An 18451-nucleotide genomic window follows, 5' to 3' on the forward strand; every position below is an offset into this window, starting at 1 on the left:
CCCCCTTTCCTAAATTTCCCAAAATTCCCAAGTTTTCCTAAATTCCCCCAAATTTCCCCCGAATCCCCCCAATTTCTCCCCCAAACCTCCCTTAGCTTTTCTTAAACTTCCCTTTTTATTCTAAAATTTCCCCAATTTTGTCCAAAATTTCCCCAGATTTGACCTAAATTTCCCCAATTCCCCCCAAATTCCCCAATTTCCCCCCCAAAACCTCCCTTAGGCCCCTCCCCCTTTTCCCTTAAGCCCCTCCCCTTTCCCTTAAGCCCCGCCCCTTTCCCCTTAAGCCCCTCCCCTTTTCCCTTAAGCCCCTCCCCTTTTCATAAGCCCCGCCCACTTTCCCTTAAGGGAAATTAGGGCAATATTCCCAAATTTTCCCCAAATCTTCCTAAATTCCCCAAATTTTCCTAAATTCCACAAAATTTTCCCCAAATCTTCCTAAATTCCCCCAAATTTTCCCCAAATTTTCCTAAATCCCCCAAAATTTCCCCAAGCTTTTCTAAAACTTCCCTTTTTCTTCTAAAATTTCCCCAATTTTGCCCAAAACTTCCCCAATTCCCCCCAAATCCCCCCAATTTCTCCGCAAACCTCCCTTAGGCCCCTCCCCTTTCCCTTTGGCCCCGCCCCCTTTTCATTAAGCCACACCCCCCTTTTCCTTTAAGCCCGCCCCTTCCCCCTAAGCCCCGCCCCCTTTCCTTTAAGCCCCTCCCCTTTCCCCTAAGCCCCACCCTTTTCCCGTTAAGCCCCGCCCCCTTTTGCATAAGCCACGCCCCCTTTTCCTTTAAGCCCCGCCCCTTTCCCCTTAAGGCCCCACCCCTTTCTCCTAAGCCCCGCCCCATTTCCCATAAGCCCCGCCCCCTTCTGACTAAGCCCCGCCCCCAGGTGAGCCGGAGCTGGCCTTGGCCCGCCCACCCTGGGGGGGCTCCTGGCCCGCCTCTTGCTCCGCCTCCAGCAGCGCCACGGCCCCGCCCTCCGCCTCTCATTGGCCGCCCTCGACGCCGCCCCCCACGGTAGGACACGCCCCCCACTCCTTATATGGGCATGGGGGTGGGGCTAGGGGGGGATCGATGCCATTTATGGGCATAATTTGCATAAATCAGCATGTATTTAATGTACATCGCCATATATGGTCATCTCATTTGCATATATTACCATATCCTTGCCATATACGGTAGTGGGAGGCTTAAGTCCATATATGGCCATCTCTTTAAGTCCATATATGGCCATCTCATTAGCATATATTAACATATCCCACCCATATATGGTAGTAAGAGGCTTAACTCCATATAAGGTAATCTCATCTGCATATATTAGCTTATCATTACCATATATGGTAGTGGGAGGCTTAAGTCCATATATGGTCATCTCATTAACTCCATATATCATCATCTCATTAGCATACATTACCATATAGGCATATTACCATAGGCATAGTTCCTTATATGGACATCTCATTTGCATATATTAGCATATCATTCCCATATATGGTAGTTGACACCTTGATTCCATCTATACTCGTGCTCATTTGCATATATTAGCATATCTGTGCCATATATGGCATTAGGAAGCTTAATTCCATATATGGTCATGCTCATTCGCATATATTAGCATACAATTCCCATATATGGTAGTGGGAGGCTTAATTCTGTCTTTAATCACCCTCATTTGCATATATTTGTGTTTCTTGACCATATTTGGCATTGCCTTCTAATATACCAGCTCTCTCTTCCATATATGGACACCTCATTTGCATACATCGTCATCCTCATTTACATATTCACATTATCTTACCATATATGGTCATAATAGGATCATAAGTGGGCAGTTCATTAGCATACGGCGCCAATTAAGCCTTACCATATAAGAACATCAATCTGACCCCCATAGCAATACATCATTAGCATAATAATATGTTTAATTTGCATAATAGTTTGCATATCTTAATCTATTTCCATATATGGACACCATACAGCAGTTAATTAGCATAAATTAGCATCCCATACCATATATGGGCATGCCCTACATATATACAACCCCCTTTACCATATATGGAACCTCATTAGCATACAATATTCAGATATATGCAAATTACCTGACCATATATGGCAAAAATGCCAATTTATTGTCGTTATGACCATATATGGGCATAATTACCCTATATGCTAATTACTACCATATATGGCCATCTATTTTTACCATATTTGGTCATTCCCCGCAGGCCTGGGGGAGGGGCAGCTGCTGGCGGTGCTGGGGGCGGGGCAGCGACTGGGCGGGGCCACCCCCACCTGGGCGGAGTCAGCGGCGGCCGCAGGCCCCGCCCCCTACCCCGCCCCCCACTGGGCCCTGATCCGGGACCTGCGCTGGTGAGGCCACGCCCCAAATTCCCCCAAATTCCCACATTTTTCCCCAAATTCCCACCATTTTTCCCACATTTTTCCCCAAATTCCCCCATTTTTCCCCAAATTCACACCATTTTTCCCAAATTCACACCATTTTTTCCCAAATTCCCCCAAATTCACACAATTTTTCCCACATTTCCCCCAAATTCACACAATTTTTCCCCATATTCCTCCAAATTCCCACAATTTTTCCCCAAATTCCCACCATTTTTCCCAAATTCACACCATTTTTCCGCAAATTCACACCATTTTCCCCAAATTCCCCCAAATTCCCACATTTTTCCGAAATTCAAACCATTTTCCCCAAATTCCCCCAAATTCCCACAATTTTCCCCAAATTTCCCCCAAATTCCCCCAATTTTTCCCCCAAACTCCCTAAAATTCCCATTTTTTCCCCGGATTTCCACAAAATTTCCCCAAATTTTCCCCATAAACTCCAAAATTTCTCTCGAGTTCCCGCAAAATTTCCCTGCTCCCTAAAAATTCCAAATTTTTCCCCAGATTTCCACACAATTTTCCCGAGTTCCCCTAAAAAATCAATTTTCCCCCCAAATTCCCAAATTTAAAAAAAAAAAAATTATTTTTTTTCCCCCACATTTCCTTAAAAATTCCAAAATTCCCCTCAGATTCCTGCCTAAATCACCAAATTTCCCCAAATTTTTCTAAAAATTTCCAAAAATTAGGGCAAAATTTCCCGATTTTCCCAAATTCTCCCCGAATTTTCCTAAATTCCAGAAAATTTCCCCCAAATTTTCCTAAATTCCAGAAAATTTCCCCCAAATTTTCCTAAATCCCCAAAATTTTCCCAAGCTTTTCTAAAACTTCCCTTTTTTATTCTAAAATTTCTCCAATTTTGCCCAAATTTTCCTAAATTTCCCCCAAATTTTCCTAAATCCCCAAAATTTCCCCAAGCTTCTCTAAAACTTCCCTTTTTTATTCTAAAATTTCCCCAATTTTGCCCCAAATTTCCCCAAACGTGCCCAAAACTTCCCCAAATTCCCCAAAACTTCCCCAATTCCCCCCAAATCCCCCCAATTTCCCCCCAAACCCTCCCTTAGGCCCCTCCCCCTGCCCCTAAGCCCCCCCCTCCCATTAAGCCCCGCCCCTTTCCCTTAAGCCCCGCCCCCTTTTGACGTGGCCCCGCCCCTTTTCCCAGGCTCCTCCAGGCCTGCGGCTCCCCATTGGCCGCCCCGGGGTCCCGCCTCCACCTGGGCAGCTCCCGATTGGCCGAGGCCGCCCGCAACTTCCTGGGGGCGGGGCCTCGACGTCACTTCCGGGGCCCCGCCCCCGACACGCCCCACATCGCCCGCATCCTATTGGCCGGTAAGACAAAGGGGGCGGGGCTTAGGGGCCGGGGGGCGTGGCCTGGAGCCCCCCAGCCAATCGCTGCCCTCCCTAGGGGCGGAGCTTCGCGCCGCCGACCCCCGATTGGACGGGAGCTTCGTGGGCGGGGCCACCGAGAGCCTGGCGCTGCTGCCACGCCTCCTGGTGGGCGGGGCCTAAAGGGAGGGGGCGGGGCTTAAAGGGAGGGAGCGGGGCCTAAGGGGAGGGGGCGGGGCCTAAGGGGAAGGGGAGGGGCCTAAGGGAGGGTTTGGGGGGAAATTGGGGGGATTTGGGGGGAAATTGGGGGGATTTGGGGGGAATTGGGGAAATTTTGGTCAAATTCGGAGAAATTTGGGGCAAAATTGGGGAGATTTTAGAATTAAAAAGGGAAGTTTTAGAAAAGCTTGGGGGAATTTTGGGGGATTTTTGGGCGGATTTAGGAAAATTTGGAAAGATTTGGGGGAAATTCTAGGGGATTTAGGAAAATTTGGGGAAATTTTGATAAATTTGGGGGAATTTAGGAAAATCTGGGAAAATTTTGGGGAAATATTGGGGGATTTAGGAAAATTTTATGGAAATTCGGGGAATTTAGGAAAATTTGGGGAAATTTTTGGGAATTTAGGAGAAATTGGGGGAAATTTGGGGAACTTAGGAAAAATTGGGGGAATTTGGGGGAAATTTGGGGGAATTTATGAAAACTTGAGGGAAATTCGGGGAATTTAGGAATATTTGGGGGAAATTTGGGGAAATTTGGGGGAAATATTGGGGAATTTAGGAAAATTTGGGGGAAATTTGGGGAATTTAGGAAAATTTGGGGAAAAAAATTTGGGAAATTTTGGGGAATTTAGGAAAATTTGAGGGAAATTTGGGGAACTTAGGAAAATTTGGGGAAATTTGGGGAAAATATTGGGGAATTTAGGAAAGTTTGAGGGAAATTTGGGGAAATTAGGAAAAATTGGGGGAATTTTGGGGATTTTTGGGGGGATTTAGGAAAATTTGAGGGAAATTTGGGGAATTTAGGAAAATTTGAGGGAAATTCGGGGAATTGAGGAAAATTGGGGGGAAATTTGGGGAAATTTGTGGGAATTTAGGAAAATTCGAGGTTAATTTGGGGAACTTAGGAAAAAATGGGGGAATTTTGGGGAGTTTAGGAAAATTTGGGGGGACTTTGGGGAAATTTTGGGGAATTTAGGAAAATTTGGGGAATTTAGGAAAATTTGAGGGAAATTTGGGGAAATTAGGAAAAATTGAGGGAAATTTTTGGGAATTTAGGAAAATTTTGGGGGAATTTTGTGGGATTTAGGAAAAATTGGGGAAAATTTGGGGGAAATATTGGGGAATTTAGGAAAATTTGGGGAAATATTGGGGAATTTAGGGAAATTTGGGGGAAATTTTTGGGAATTTAGGAAAATTTTGGGGAATTTGGGGTAAATTTGGGGGAATTTAGGAAAATTTGAGGCTAACCCCCTGGTGGGCGTGTCCGCAGGTGGGGGCGGGGCTATGGGGCAGGGGCGGGGCTATGGGGCAGGGGGCGGGGCTATGGGGCAGGGGGCAGGGCCTAAGGGAGGTTTTTTGGGGGAAAATGGGGGAATTTGGGGGGAATTGGGGAAATTTTGGTCAAATTTGGGGAAATTTGAGGGAAATTTGGGGAATTTAGGAAATTTGGGGGAATTTTGGGGAAATTTGGGGGAATTTAGGAAAATTTGAGGGAAATCCGGGGAATTGAGGAAAATTGGGGGAAAATTTGGGGAATTTTGGGGGAATTTAGGAAAATTTGAGGGAAATTTGGGGAATTTAGGAAAACTTGGGGAATTTTGGGGAAATATTGGGGGATTTAGGGAAATTTGGGAATTTAGGAAAATTCGGGGGAATTTTGGGGAATTTTTGGGGAATTTAGGGATTTTTTGGGGAATTTAGGAAAATTTGAGGGAAATTTGGGGAATTTAGGGAAATCTGGGGAAATTTGGGGGAAATATTGGGGAATTTAGGAAAAATTGGGGGAAATTTTGATAATTTTGGGGGAATTTAGGAAAATGTGGGGGAATTTTGGGGGAAATATTGGGGAATTTAGGGAAATTTGGGGGAAATTTGGGGAATTTAGGAAAATTTGGGGAAATTTTTGGGGATTTAGGAAAATTTGAGGGAAATTCGGGGAATTGAGGAAAATTTGAGGGAATTTGGGGAACTTAGGAAAATGGGGGAATTTTGGGGAGTTTTTGGGGAATTTAGGAAAATTTGGGGGAAATTTTGATAATTTTGGGGGAATTAGGAAAATTAGATGGAAATTCGGGGAATTTAGGGAAATCTGGGGAAATATGGGGGGAAATATTGGGGAATATAGGAAAAATTGGGGAAATTTTGGGGAAATTTGTGGGAATTTAGGAAAATTTGGGGGAATTTTGGGGAAATATTGGAAAATTTAGGAAAATCTGGGGAAATTTGGGGGAAATATTGGGGAATTTAGGAAAATTTGGGGGATTTTTGGGAATTTAGGAAAATTTCAGGGAAATATTGGGGAATTTAGGGAAATCTGGGGAAATTTGGGGGAAATATTGGGGAATTTGGGAAAATTAAGGGAAATTCGGGGAATTTAGGAAAATTCGGGGAAAATTTGGGAAAATCGGGAAATTTTGCCCTAATTTTGGAAATTTTTAGAAAAATTTGGGTTTCTATGGGGCGAGGGGCGGGGTTTATAAGGGGAGGGGGGTGGCGCTATGTGGTGGGGGGCGGGGCTTATGGGGCAGGGGGCGGGGCTATGGGGCAGGGAGAGGGGCTTAGGGCAGGGGGATGGGCCTAAGGGAGGTTTTTGGGGGGAAAATGGGGAATTTGGGGGGAATTGGGGAATTTTGGTCAAATTTGGGGAAATTTTGGGCAAAATTGGGGAAATTTTAGAATAAAAAGGGAGGTTTAGAAAAGCTTGGGGAAATTTGGGGGGATTTTGGGGCGGATTTCAGAAAATTTTGAAAGATTTGGGGAAATCTCAGGGGGATTTAGGAAAATTTGGGGAAATTTTGATAAGTTTGGGGGAATTTAGGAAAATCTGGGAAAAATTTGGGGAAATATTGGGGGATTTAGGAAAATTTTATGGAAATTCGGGGAATTTAGGAAAAATTTGGGGAAATTTGGGGAAATTTTGGGGAATTTAGGAAAATTTGAGGGGAATTTGGGGAATTTAGGAAAACTTGGGGGAATTTTGGGGAAATATTGGGGAATTTAGGAAAATTTGAGGAAAATAGGAACAATTTGGGGAAATTTGTGGGAATTTAGGAAAATTTTATGGAAATTCGGGGAATTTAGGAAAATTTGGGGAAATTTTTGGAATTTAGGAAAATTTGAGGGAAATTTGGGGAATTTAGGAAAATTTTGGGGAATTTTGGGGGGAATTTAGGAAAATGGGGGAAATTTGGGGAATTTAGGAAAATTTTGGGGAATTTTTCGGGAATTTAGGAAAAATTGATGGAAATTTGGGGAATTTAGGAAAATTTGGGGGAATTTGGGTAAATTTGGGGGAATTTCGGAAATTTTGAGGCTAACCCCCTGGTGGGCGTGTCCGCAGGTGGGGGCGGGGCTCTGGGCCCCACTTTGGGGTCTCCTCCGTGGGGTCGGCTTCGTCCGCGCCCTGGTGGGGGCCGGGGCCTCGGGGAGCTGCCCCACGCCGCCAGGGCCCTGAGTGAGTTGGGGGGCGCTATGGGGCGCTATGGGGCGGGGGGTGTGGGGTGGTTATGGGGGGTTATGGGGCGCTATGGGGTGGGTATGGGGTGGGTTTGGGGTGGTTATGGGGCGCTATGGGCAGGTATGGGGCGGGTATGGGGGCGCTATGGGGCGGGTGGTGGGGGGATATGGGGTGGTTATGGGGTGGGTATGGGGGGTTATGGGGCGCTATGGGGTGGGTTATGGGGTGGTTATGGGGTGGTTATGGGGTTATGGGGCGGTTATGGGGTGGGTATGGGGCGGGTCTGGGGTGGGTTATGGGGTGGTTATGGGGCGCTATGGGGCGGGGGTGGGGTGGTTGTGGGGTGGGTTATGGGGCGCTATGGGGTGGTTATGGGGAGATATGGGGCGCTATGGGGCGGGTGGGGTGGTTATGGGGTGGGTTATGGGGGGGACATGGGGGGCTTATGGGGCGCTATGGGGCGCTATGGGGCGGGGGGGGGATATGGGGTGGGTTATGGGGCTATGGGGGGTTATGGGGCGCTATGGGGCAGGTGTGGGGTGGGTATGGGGCGGTTATGGGGCGCTATGGGGTGGTTATGGGGAGATATGGGGGGGTTATGGGGAGATATGGGGGGGTTATGGGGCACTATGGGGTGGTTAGGGGGGCTATGGGGGGATATGGGGTGGTTATGGGGCGCTATGGGGCAGGGTGGGGTGGGTGTGGGGCGGGTTATGGGGGGTTATGGGGGCGCGTATGGGGTGGGATATGGGTGGTTATGGGGCGCTATGGGGCGGGGTGGGTGGTTATGGGGTGGGTTATGGGGAGATGTGGGGTGGTTATGGGGCGCTATGGGGCGCTATGGGGTGGTTATGGGGTGGTTATGGGGTCTATGGGGCGCTATGGGGCGCTATGGGGCGGGTTATGGGGGATATGGGGTGGTTATGGGGGGATATGGGGCGCTATGGGGCGCTATGGGGCGCTATGGGGTGGGGGGTGTGGGGCGCTATGGGGCGGGTGTGGGGCGGGTTATGGGGCGCTATGGGGTGGGTATGGGGGGTTATGGGGGGTTATGGGGCGCTATGGGGCGCTATGGGGTGGGGGGTGTGGGGCGCTATGGGGCGGGTGTGGGGCGGGTTATGGGGGGTTATGGGGTGGTTATGGGGCGCTATGGGGTGTTATGGGGCAGGGTGGGGGGATGTGGGGTCTCTATGGGGCGCTATGGGGCTGGGGTGGTTGTGGGGCGGATGTGGGGTGGGTATGGGGTGGTTATGGGGCGCTATGGGGCTCTATGGGGTGCTATGGGGCAGGGTGGGTTTCTATGGGGCCAAGGGGTCTCTATGGGGCAGGGGGCTCTCTATGGGGTTCTGTGGCTCCTATGGGTCCCTATAGGGCGCTATGGGGCTGGGTGGTCTCTATGGGGTCCTATGGGTCTCTATGGGGCGCTATGGGGCGCTATGGGGCTGGGGGGTCCCTATGGGTCACTATGGGGTCTCTATGGGTCGCTATGGGGCTGGGGGTTCTCTATGGGGCCAGGAGGTCTCTATGGGGCTCTATGGGTCCTATGGGTCCTATGGGTCCCTATGGGGCGCTATGGGGCTCTATGGGGCGCTATGGGGCTGGGGGTCCCTATGGGTCCTATGGGGTCGCTATGGGTCGCTATGGGGCTGGGGGGTCTCTATGGGGCGCTATGGGGCTCTATGGGGCTCTATGGGGCGCTATGGGGCGCTATGGGGCTGGGGGGGTCCCTATGGGTCTCTATGGGGCGCTATGGGGCTGGGGGGTCCCTATGGGTCCCTATGGGTCCTATGGGGTCCCTATGGGTCTCTATGGGGCAGGGGGGTCTCTATGGGGCCAGGGGGTCTCTATGGGTCCCTATGGGGTCTCTATGGGTCCCTATGGGGCGCTATGGGGCGCTATGGGGCTGGGGGGTCTCTATGGGTCCCTATGGGTCCTATGGGTCCCTATGGGGCGCTATGGGGCGCTATGGGGCTGGGGGGTCCCTATGGGTCCCTATGGGTCCCTATGGGGTCCCTATGGCTGGGGCGCTATGGGTCCAGCCCCATTGCCGCGTCCCCCAGGAGCCGCCGAGCGCCGTGGGGCCGTGCGCGCCGTGGGGCTGGAGCCGCTGCTGGCGGCCGTGGAGGCCGCTATGGGGCTGGCGACCGAGGAGCTGCCCGTGGGGCTGGAGCCGCTGCTGCCTGTGGGGCAGGGGGAGCCCGCTATGGGGCAGAGCCTTGCTATGGGGCAGGGGGAGATCGCTATGGGGCAGGGGCTCGCTATGGGGCAGAAAGACCTTGCTATGGGGCAGAGCCTTGCTATGGGGCAGAAAGACCTTGCTATGGGGCAGGAGCCTGCTGTGGGGCAGGGGGTCGCTATGGGGCAGGAGCCTGCTATGGGGCAGGGGGAGCCTCCTATGGGGCAGAGCCTTGCTATGGGGCAGAAAGACCTTGCTATGGGGCAGGGGGTTGCTATGGGGCAGGGGGTCTCTATGGGCTGGAGAAGCTCGCTATGGGGCAGAAAGACCTTGCTATGGGGCAGGAGCTTGCTATGGGGCAGAGGGACACCGCTATGGGGCAGGGGCTCGCTATGGGCAGGGGGTCGCTATGGGGCTGGAGAAGCTCGCTATGGGGCAGAAAGACTCTGCTATGGGGCAGGAGCTTGCTATGGGGCAGGCTGAACCCGCTATGGGGCAGGGCTTCGCTATGGGGCAGGGTCCTTCTATGGGGCAGGAGCCCGCTATAGGGCAGGACCCCCTCGCTATGGGGCAGGATCCCGCTATGGGGCAGGAGCTCGCTATGGGGCAGGAGCTTGCTATGGGGCAGAACCTTGCTATGGGGCAGGATCCTTCTATGGGGCAGGGGCTTGCTATGGGGCAGGATGACTCCTCTATGGGGCAGAAGGACCTTGTTATGGGGCAGGAGAAGCTCGCTATGGGGCAGGAGCTTGCTATAGGGCAGGACCCCTTTCTATGGGCAGGATCCTTCTATGGGGCAGGGACTCGCTATGGGGCAGGGTCCCTCTATGGGGCAGGACCCCCTTTCTATGGGGCAGGAGCTTTCTATGGGCAGACCCCTTCTATGGGCAGACCCCCGCTATGGGGCAGGAGCTTGCTATGGGGCAGGATCCCGCTATGGGGCAGGGGCTCGCTATGGGCAGACCCCCGCTATGGGGCAGGGACTCGCTATGGGGCAGGACCTTGCTATGGGGCAGGAACCCCTTTCTATGGGGCAGGAGCTCGCTATGGGGCAGGACCCCCTCGCTATGGGGCAGGATCCCCCCGCTATGGGGCAGGGCCTTTCTATGGGGCAGGATCCCGCTATGGGGCAGGGGCTCGCTATGGGGCAGGGTCTCTCTATGGGGCAGGACCCCCCCGCTATGGGGCAGGACCCCCCCGCTATGGGGCAGGCGCTCGCTATGGGGCTGGCTCAGGAGCTGCCCCTCCCCCAGCTGCTGCCCCCCGGCTCCCGGCTCCTGCTCTGCCCCGCCCCCCCCCCGGAGCCCCCCGGCCCCGCAGGTGAGCCCCAAAATCCCCCCGAATTCACCCCAAAACCGTCCCCGGCCCAAATGAGCCAAAACCCCGCGAATTCGCCCCAAAATCGCCCTGATCCCAAATGACCCGAATCGCCCCGAATTCACCCCAAAATCGTCGTATCCCAAATCCCCCGAATCTACCCCAAAATCCCCCAAATTCACCCCAAAATCAGCATGACCCAAATGACCCAAAATCCCCCGAATTCGCCCCAAATCGCCCCGATCCCAGACGGGCCGAATCGCCCCGATTTCACCCCAAAATCGCCATATCCCAAATCCTCCGAATCTACCCCAAAATCCCCCGAATTCATCCAAAATCGCCAGGTCCGAAATGTCCAAATCTCCCCGAATTCACCCCAAAATCGCCATATCCCAAAGCCTCCGAATCTACCCCCAAAATCCCCTGAATTCACCACAAAATCAGCATGGCCCAAATGACCCAAATCCACCCGAAATCACCCCAAAATCGCCAGGTCCGAAATGTCCCAAATCTCCCTGAATTCACCCCAAAATCGCCATATCCCAAAGCCCCCGAATCTACCCCAAAATCCCCCAAATTCACCCCAAAATCACCATGTCCGAAATGCTCCAAATCTCCCTAAATTCACCCCAAAATCCCCCCAATTCTCCCATATCCCAAATGTCCCAAATCTCCCCGAATTCACCCCAAAATCGTCGTATCCCAAATCCCCCGAATCTACCCCAAAATCCCCCAAATTCACCCCAAAATCAGCATGGCCCAAATGACCCAAAATCCCCCGAATTCACCCCAAAATCGCCAGGTCCGAAATGTCCCAAATCTCCCCGAATTCACCCCAAAATCGCCGTATCCCAAAGCCTCCGAATCTACCCCAAAATCCCCCGAATTCACCCCAAAATCGCCAGGTCCGAAATGTCCCAAATCTCCCCGAATTCACCCCAAAATCGCCATATCCCAAAGCCTCCGAATCTACCCCAAAATCCCCCAAATTCACCCCAAAATCGCCAGGTCCAAAATGCCCCAAATCTCCCCGAATTCACCCCAAAATGATCCAATTCCCAAATGACCCAAAATCACCTGAATTCACCCCCAAATCCCCCCAAATCTCCCATATCCCAAATGACCCAAATCCCCCCGAATTCACCCCAAAATCGCCATATCCCAAAGCCTCTGAATCTACCCCAAAATCCCCCGAATTCACCCCAAAATCGCCAGGTCCCAAATGTCCCAAATCTTCCCGAATTCACCCCAAAATGATCCAATTCCCAAATGTCCCAAAATTCCCCAAATTCACCCCAAATCCCCCATACCCCAAATGCCCGAAATTCACCCCAAATAACCCCAAACTCACCCCAAAATTGCCATATCCCAAATGCCCCAAAATCGCCCGAATTCACCCCAAAATCCCCCAATTCCCAAATGCCCCAAAATCCCCCAAATTCACCCCAAACCCCAAATGCCCCAAATCTCCCCGATTTCACCCCAAAATCCCCCAATTCCCAAATGCCCCAAAATCCCCCAAATTCACCCCAAACCGCCCAATTCCCAAATGCCCCAAAATCCCCCGAATTCACCCCAAACCCCAAATGCCCCAAATCTCCCCGATTTCACCCCAAAATCCCCCAATTCCCAAATGCCCCCAAATCCCTCAAATTCACCCCAAAATCGCCAGGTCCCAAATGTCCCAAATCTTCCCGAATTCACCCCAAAATGATCCGTATCTCAAATGACCCCAAATTGCCTGAATTCCCCCCAAAATCCCCCAATTCCCAAATGCCCCAAATCAACCAAATTCACCCCAAAATGCTCCAAATCCCAAATGCCCCAAATTTCCCCGAATTCCCCCCAAACCCCCCCAATCCCCAATTGCCCCCAAATCCCTCGAATTCACCCCAAAATCGCCAGGTCCAAAATGTCCCAAATCTCCCCAAATTCACCCCAAAATTCCCCAATTCCCAAATGCCCCAAAATCCCTCAAATTCACCCCAAACCCCAAATGCCCCAAATTTCCCTGATTTCACCCCAAAACCCCCCAATTCCCAAATGCCCCAAAATCCCCCGAATTCCCCCCAAACCCCCCCAATTCCCAAATGTCCCAAAATCGCCGGAATTCACCCCAAAATCCTCCCCGCAGACCCCCCCAGGCCTCCCCCTCCCCCCTGGCCGTGGCCGTGGCCCCCTCGGGGCTGGGGGCGGCCGTGGGCAGCGCCCGGGGAGGGGTCCAGCTGCTGGAAACCAGTAACGGCCGGGTACTGGGAGCACTGGGAGCACTGGGACGGGGCTGGGGGGGGACTGGGAGGGACTGGGAGGGACTGGGAGGGGGTTGGGGGGCTTAATGGGGGGACTGGGGGGAACTGGGAGCAAACTGGGAGGGACTGGGGGGAACTGGGGGGGACTGGGAGGGACTGGGGGGAACTGGGAGGGACTGGGAGGGACTGGGAGGGGGTTATGGGGGGACTGGGGGGAACTGGGAGCAAACTGGGAGGGACTGGGGGGAACTGGGAGGGACTGGGAGGGGGTTGGGGGGGTAATGGGGGGACTGGGGGGGACTGGGATGGACTGGGAGGGAGTTATGGGGAAACTGGGGGGAACTGGGGCATACTGGGAGCAAACTGGGAGGGACTGGGAGGGGGTTGGGGGTGTAATGGGGGAACTGGGAAGAACTGGGAGGAACTGGGAGGGACTGGGAGGGGGTTATGGGGGGACTGGGGGGCACTGAGAGGGAACTGGGGCAAACTGGGAGGGACTGGGGGGAACTGGGGGGGAACTGGGATGGACTGGGAGGGACTGGGAGGGAGAACTGGGCATTTATACTGGTCTATACTGGTCTATATTGGTATATACTGGTTTATACTGGTCTATACTGGTCCGTACTGGTTTATACTGGTATATACCAGTTTATACTGGTCTATACTGGTGTGAGACTGGGGCGGGAGGCAGGGGAGAAGGGGTTGTAGGTGGGTCCATACCAGTCTATACTGGTCTATACTGGTCCATACTGGTCCATACTGGTCTATACTGGTTTATACTGGTCTATACTGGTTTATACTGGTTTATACTGGTTGCAGGTGCTGCAGGAGCTGCAGGGCAGCGTGGGGGGGGTGACGGCCGTGGCTTTCGTCACCGATGACGTCATCGCGCTGGGCGGGGCCGGGGGGGACCTGGAGCTCTGGGACCTGCGCAGGGGGCACAGGTGGGGCACTTATGGGGCGCTATGGGGCAGCTATGGGGCGGCTATGGGGTGGGGTATGGGGTGGGTATGGGGCGCTATGGGGCGCTATGGGGGTGGTTATGGGGAGATATGGGACGCTATGGGGCGGGTATGGGGTGGTTATGGGGTGGGTGTGGGGTGGTTGTGGGGCGGGTATGGGGTGGTTATGGGGTGGGTGTGGGGTGGTTGTGGGGCGGGTATGGGGTGGTTATGGGGCGCTATGGGGTGGGTGTGGGGTGGGTTATGGGGCGCTATGGGGCAGCTATGGGGCGGCTATGGGGCGGGGGTGGGGAGGTTATGGGGCACTTACGGGGTGGTTATGGGGCGCTATGGGGCACTTATGGGGCACTTATGGGGCGCTATGGGGCAGCTATGGGGCAGCTATGGGATCATTATGGGACGGCAATGGGCTGGTTATGGGGCGCTATGGGGCAGCTATAGGGTCACTTATGGGTCACTTATGGGGCGCTATGGGGCAGGCTATGGGGTCTCTATGGGGTCACTTATGGGTTGCTATGGGGCAGCTATGGGTCACTTATGGGTCACTTATGGGGCGCTATGGGGCAGCTATGGGTCAGTTATGGGATCATTATGGGATGGTTATGGGGCAGCTATGGGGTCTCTATGGGGTCACTTATGGGTCGCTATGGGGCAGGCTATGGGGTCTCTATGGGATCATTATGGGGTCACTTATGGGGCGCTATGGGTCACTTATGGGGCGCTATGGGGCAGCTATGGGGTCTCTATGGGATCATTATGGGGTCACTTATGGGGCGCTATGGGTCACTTATGGGGCGCTATGGGGCAGCTACGGGGTCTCTATGGGGTCACTTATGGGGCGCTATGGGGCAGCTATGGGGCAGCTATGGGGCGCTATGGGGTCTCTATGGGGTCACTATGGGGTCACTTATGGGGCGCTATGGGGCAGGCTATGGGGCAGCTATGGGGTCTCTATGGGGTCACTTATGGGGCACTATGGGGCAGCTATGGGGTCTCTATGGGGGTCTCTATGGGGTCACTTATGGGGCGCTATGGGGCAGCTACGGGGTCACTTATGGGTCTCTATGGGGTCACTTATGGGGCGCTATGGGGCAGGCTATGGGATCATTATGGGATGGCTATGGGGCCCGCTATGGGGTCTCTATGGGGTCACTTGTGGGTCACTATGGGTCACTTATGGGGCGCTATGGGGCAGCTATGGGGTCGCTATGGGTCACTTATGGGGCGCTATGGGGCAGCTATGGGGTCTCTATGGGGTCACTTATGGGTCACTTATGGGTCACTTATGGGTCACTTATGGGGCGCTATGGGGCAGTTATGGGTCACTCTGGGGTCTCTATGGGGTCACTTGTGGGTCACTTATGGGGCGCTATGGGGCAGCTATGAGGTCTCTATGGGATCATTATGGGGTCACTTATGGGGCGCTATGGGGCACTTATGGGATCACTATGGGGTCTCTATGGGGTCTCTATGGGGTCATTTATGGGGCGCTATGGGGCAGCTATGGGGTCTCTATGGGGTCTCTATGGGGTCTCTATGGGGGTCACTTATGGGGCGCTATGGGGCAGCTATGGGGTCACTTATGGGGCGCTATGGGGCAGCCATGGGGTCTCTATGGGGTCTCTATGGGGTCTCTATGGGGTCACTTATGGGGCGCTATGGGGCAGGCTCTGGGGCGCCCAGGCCCACCGGGGGCCCGGTGACCGCCCTGAGCCCCCGGCCCGGGGGGGGGCTGCTGAGCACCGGCCTGGACGGGACCCTCCAGGTAAGCCCCCCCCCCCCCCTCCTTTGATGACCGTCATCGATGACGTCATCGATGACGTCACTGATGACGTCATCCCCTCCCCATAGGAGTGGCCCCTCCCCCCGGCCCCGCCCCCCTCTGGCTCCGCCCCCTCGGCCCCCCCCCTCCTGGCCCTGGGGGCCCGGCCCCGGGGGGGGGAGGTGGCGGTGGGGGGGGTGGGGGGGGCGCCTGGCCCTGCTGGGGGGGGGGGACGGGGACGTACTGGTGAGTGACTGGGGGGGGACTGGGATATACTGGGAGGGGACTGGGATATACTGGGAGGGCACTGGGATATACTGGGAGGGACTGGGAGGGGGGTTGGGGGGTTTTGGGGGGAATTCGGGGGGTTTTGGGGGGTTAAAGGGGGACTGGGAGGGACTGGGATATACTGGGAGGGCACTGGGAGGGGGTGGAGGGGCACTGGGAGTGGACTGGGAGGGACTGGGAGGGGTTATGGGGGGTTATGGGGGGGTTAAAGGGGGATTGGGGGATACTGGAAGGAATTGGGGGATACTGGGATATACTGGGAGGGCACTGGGAGGGACTGGGAGGGGGTGGGGGGGCACTGGGAGGGGGGTTGGGGGGGTTATGGGGGGGGTTGGGGGGAATTTGGGGGGATTTGGGGATACTGGGAGGGACTGGGATATACTGGGATATACTGGGAGGGGACTGGGAGGGACTGGGATATACTGGGAGGGGGTGGGGGGGCACTGGGGGGCACTGGGAGGGGGTTTTGGGGGGTTTTGGGGGGGGGTAAAGGGGGATTGGGGGGACTGGGAGGGGACTGGGGTATACTGGGATATACTGGGAGGGGACTGGGAGGGACTGGGAGGGGGTTTGGGGGGGTTTTGGGGGGAATTTGGGGGGGGGGTTTGGGGGCACTGGGAGGGACTGGGAGGGGGTTGGGGGATACTGGGATATACTGGGAGGGCACTGGGAGGGACTGGGAGGGGGTTTGGGGGGGTTTGGGGGGAATTTGGGGGGATTTTGGGGTACTGGGAGGGGACTGGGGTATACTGGGATGTACTGGGAGGGACTGGGAGGGACTGGGATATACTGGGAGGGGGTTTGGGGGGGCTTATGGGGGGGTTTTGGGGGGAATTTAGGGGGTTTTGGGGCACTGGGAGGGGACTGGGATGTACTGGGATATACTGGGAGGGCACTGGGAGGGGGGTGGGGGGGACTGGGGGGCACTGGGAGGGGGTGGGGGGGGACTGGGAGGGGACTGGGAGGGGGTTTGGGGGGGGATTTGGGGGGTTATTGGGGGATTTGGGGGAATTTGGGGGGATTTGGGGATACTGGGAGGGACTGGGGTATACTGGGATATACTGGGAGGGGACTGGGAGGGACTGGGATATACTGGGAGGGGGTGGGGGGGGGGGTTGGGGTATACTGGGAGGGGGTGGGGAGGGACTGGGGGGGCACTGGGAGGGGGTTTTGGGGGGGTTTTGGGGGGGATTCGGGGGGTTTTGGGGGGTTAAAGGGGGACTGGGAGGGGACTGGGATATACTGGGAGGGCACTGGGAGGGGGGTGGAGGGGCACTGGGATATACTGGGAGGGACTGGGAGGGGACTGGGGGGCACTGGGAGGGGGTTTGGGGGGTTATGGGGGGAATTCGGGGGGTTTTGGGGGGTTAAAGGGGGACTGGGAGGGACTGGGATATACTGGGAGGGCACTGGGAGGGGGTGGAGGGGCACTGGGATATACTGGGAGGGACTGGGAGGGACTGGGAGGGGACTGGGAGGGGGTTTGGGAGGGGGTTTGGGGGGGTTTTGGGGGGAATTTCGGGGGATTTGGGATACTGGGAGGGACTGGGGTATACTGGGATGTACTGGGATATACTGGGAGGGGGTGGGGGGGGACTGGGGGATACTGGGAGGGGGTGGGGGGGGGGCTGGGGGCACTGGGAGGGACTGGGAGGGGGTTTGGGGGAGTTTGGGGGGGATTTGGGGGGGTTAAAGGGGGATTGGGAGGGGACTGGGAGGGAATTGGGGGATACTGGGATATACTGGGAGGGGACTGGGATATACTGGGAGGGCACTGGGATATACTGGGAGGGGGTTTGGGGGGGGTTATGGGGGGTTATGGGGGGTTATGGGGGGGTTTTGGGGGGAATTTGCGGGGGTTTGGGGATACTGGGAGGGACTGGGATATACTGGGAGGGGACTGGGAGGGACTGGGATATACTGGGAGGGGGTGGGGGGGGCACTGGGAGGGACTGGGAGGGGGTTTGGGGGGGTTTATGGGGGTTATGGGGGGGGTTCTGGGGGGAATTTGGGGGGTTTGGGGGCACTGGGGGATACTGGGAGGGGGTTGGGGGATACTGGGATATACTGGGAGGGGACTGGGAGGGACTGGGATATACTGGGAGGGGGTTTGGGGGGGGTTATGGGGGGGTTGGGAGGGAATTTGGGGGGGTTTGGGGCACTGGGAGGGGACTGGGATGTACTGGGATATACTGGGAGGGGTGGTGGGGGGGGACTGGGAGGGAGTGGGAGGGAACTGGGAGGGGGGTTTGGGGGGTTATGGGGGGGTTAAAGGGGGATTGGGGGGGACTGGGTTATACTGGGA

The 18451-nt window shown here is 54.9% G+C and overlaps 1 protein-coding gene across 1 annotated transcript; it reads left to right on the plus strand.

Moving 5' to 3' along the window:
- Nucleotides 1–8878: 8878 nt before the first annotated feature.
- On the plus strand, nt 8879–15549 carry LOC137848806 (shematrin-like protein 1; the record flags this gene model as incomplete). Its single annotated transcript, XM_068668300.1, has 4 exons — nt 8879–9076; nt 13954–14078; nt 14708–14857; nt 15192–15549. Coding segments are annotated over exons 1-4 (831 nt in total), but the record flags the coding sequence as incomplete, so codon positions are not given.
- Nucleotides 15550–18451: the final 2902 nt, after the last annotated feature.

This window comes from Anas acuta, unplaced genomic scaffold, assembly GCF_963932015.1.
Source record: "Anas acuta unplaced genomic scaffold, bAnaAcu1.1 SCAFFOLD_336, whole genome shotgun sequence".
Taxonomy (NCBI): domain Eukaryota; kingdom Metazoa; phylum Chordata; class Aves; order Anseriformes; family Anatidae; genus Anas; species Anas acuta.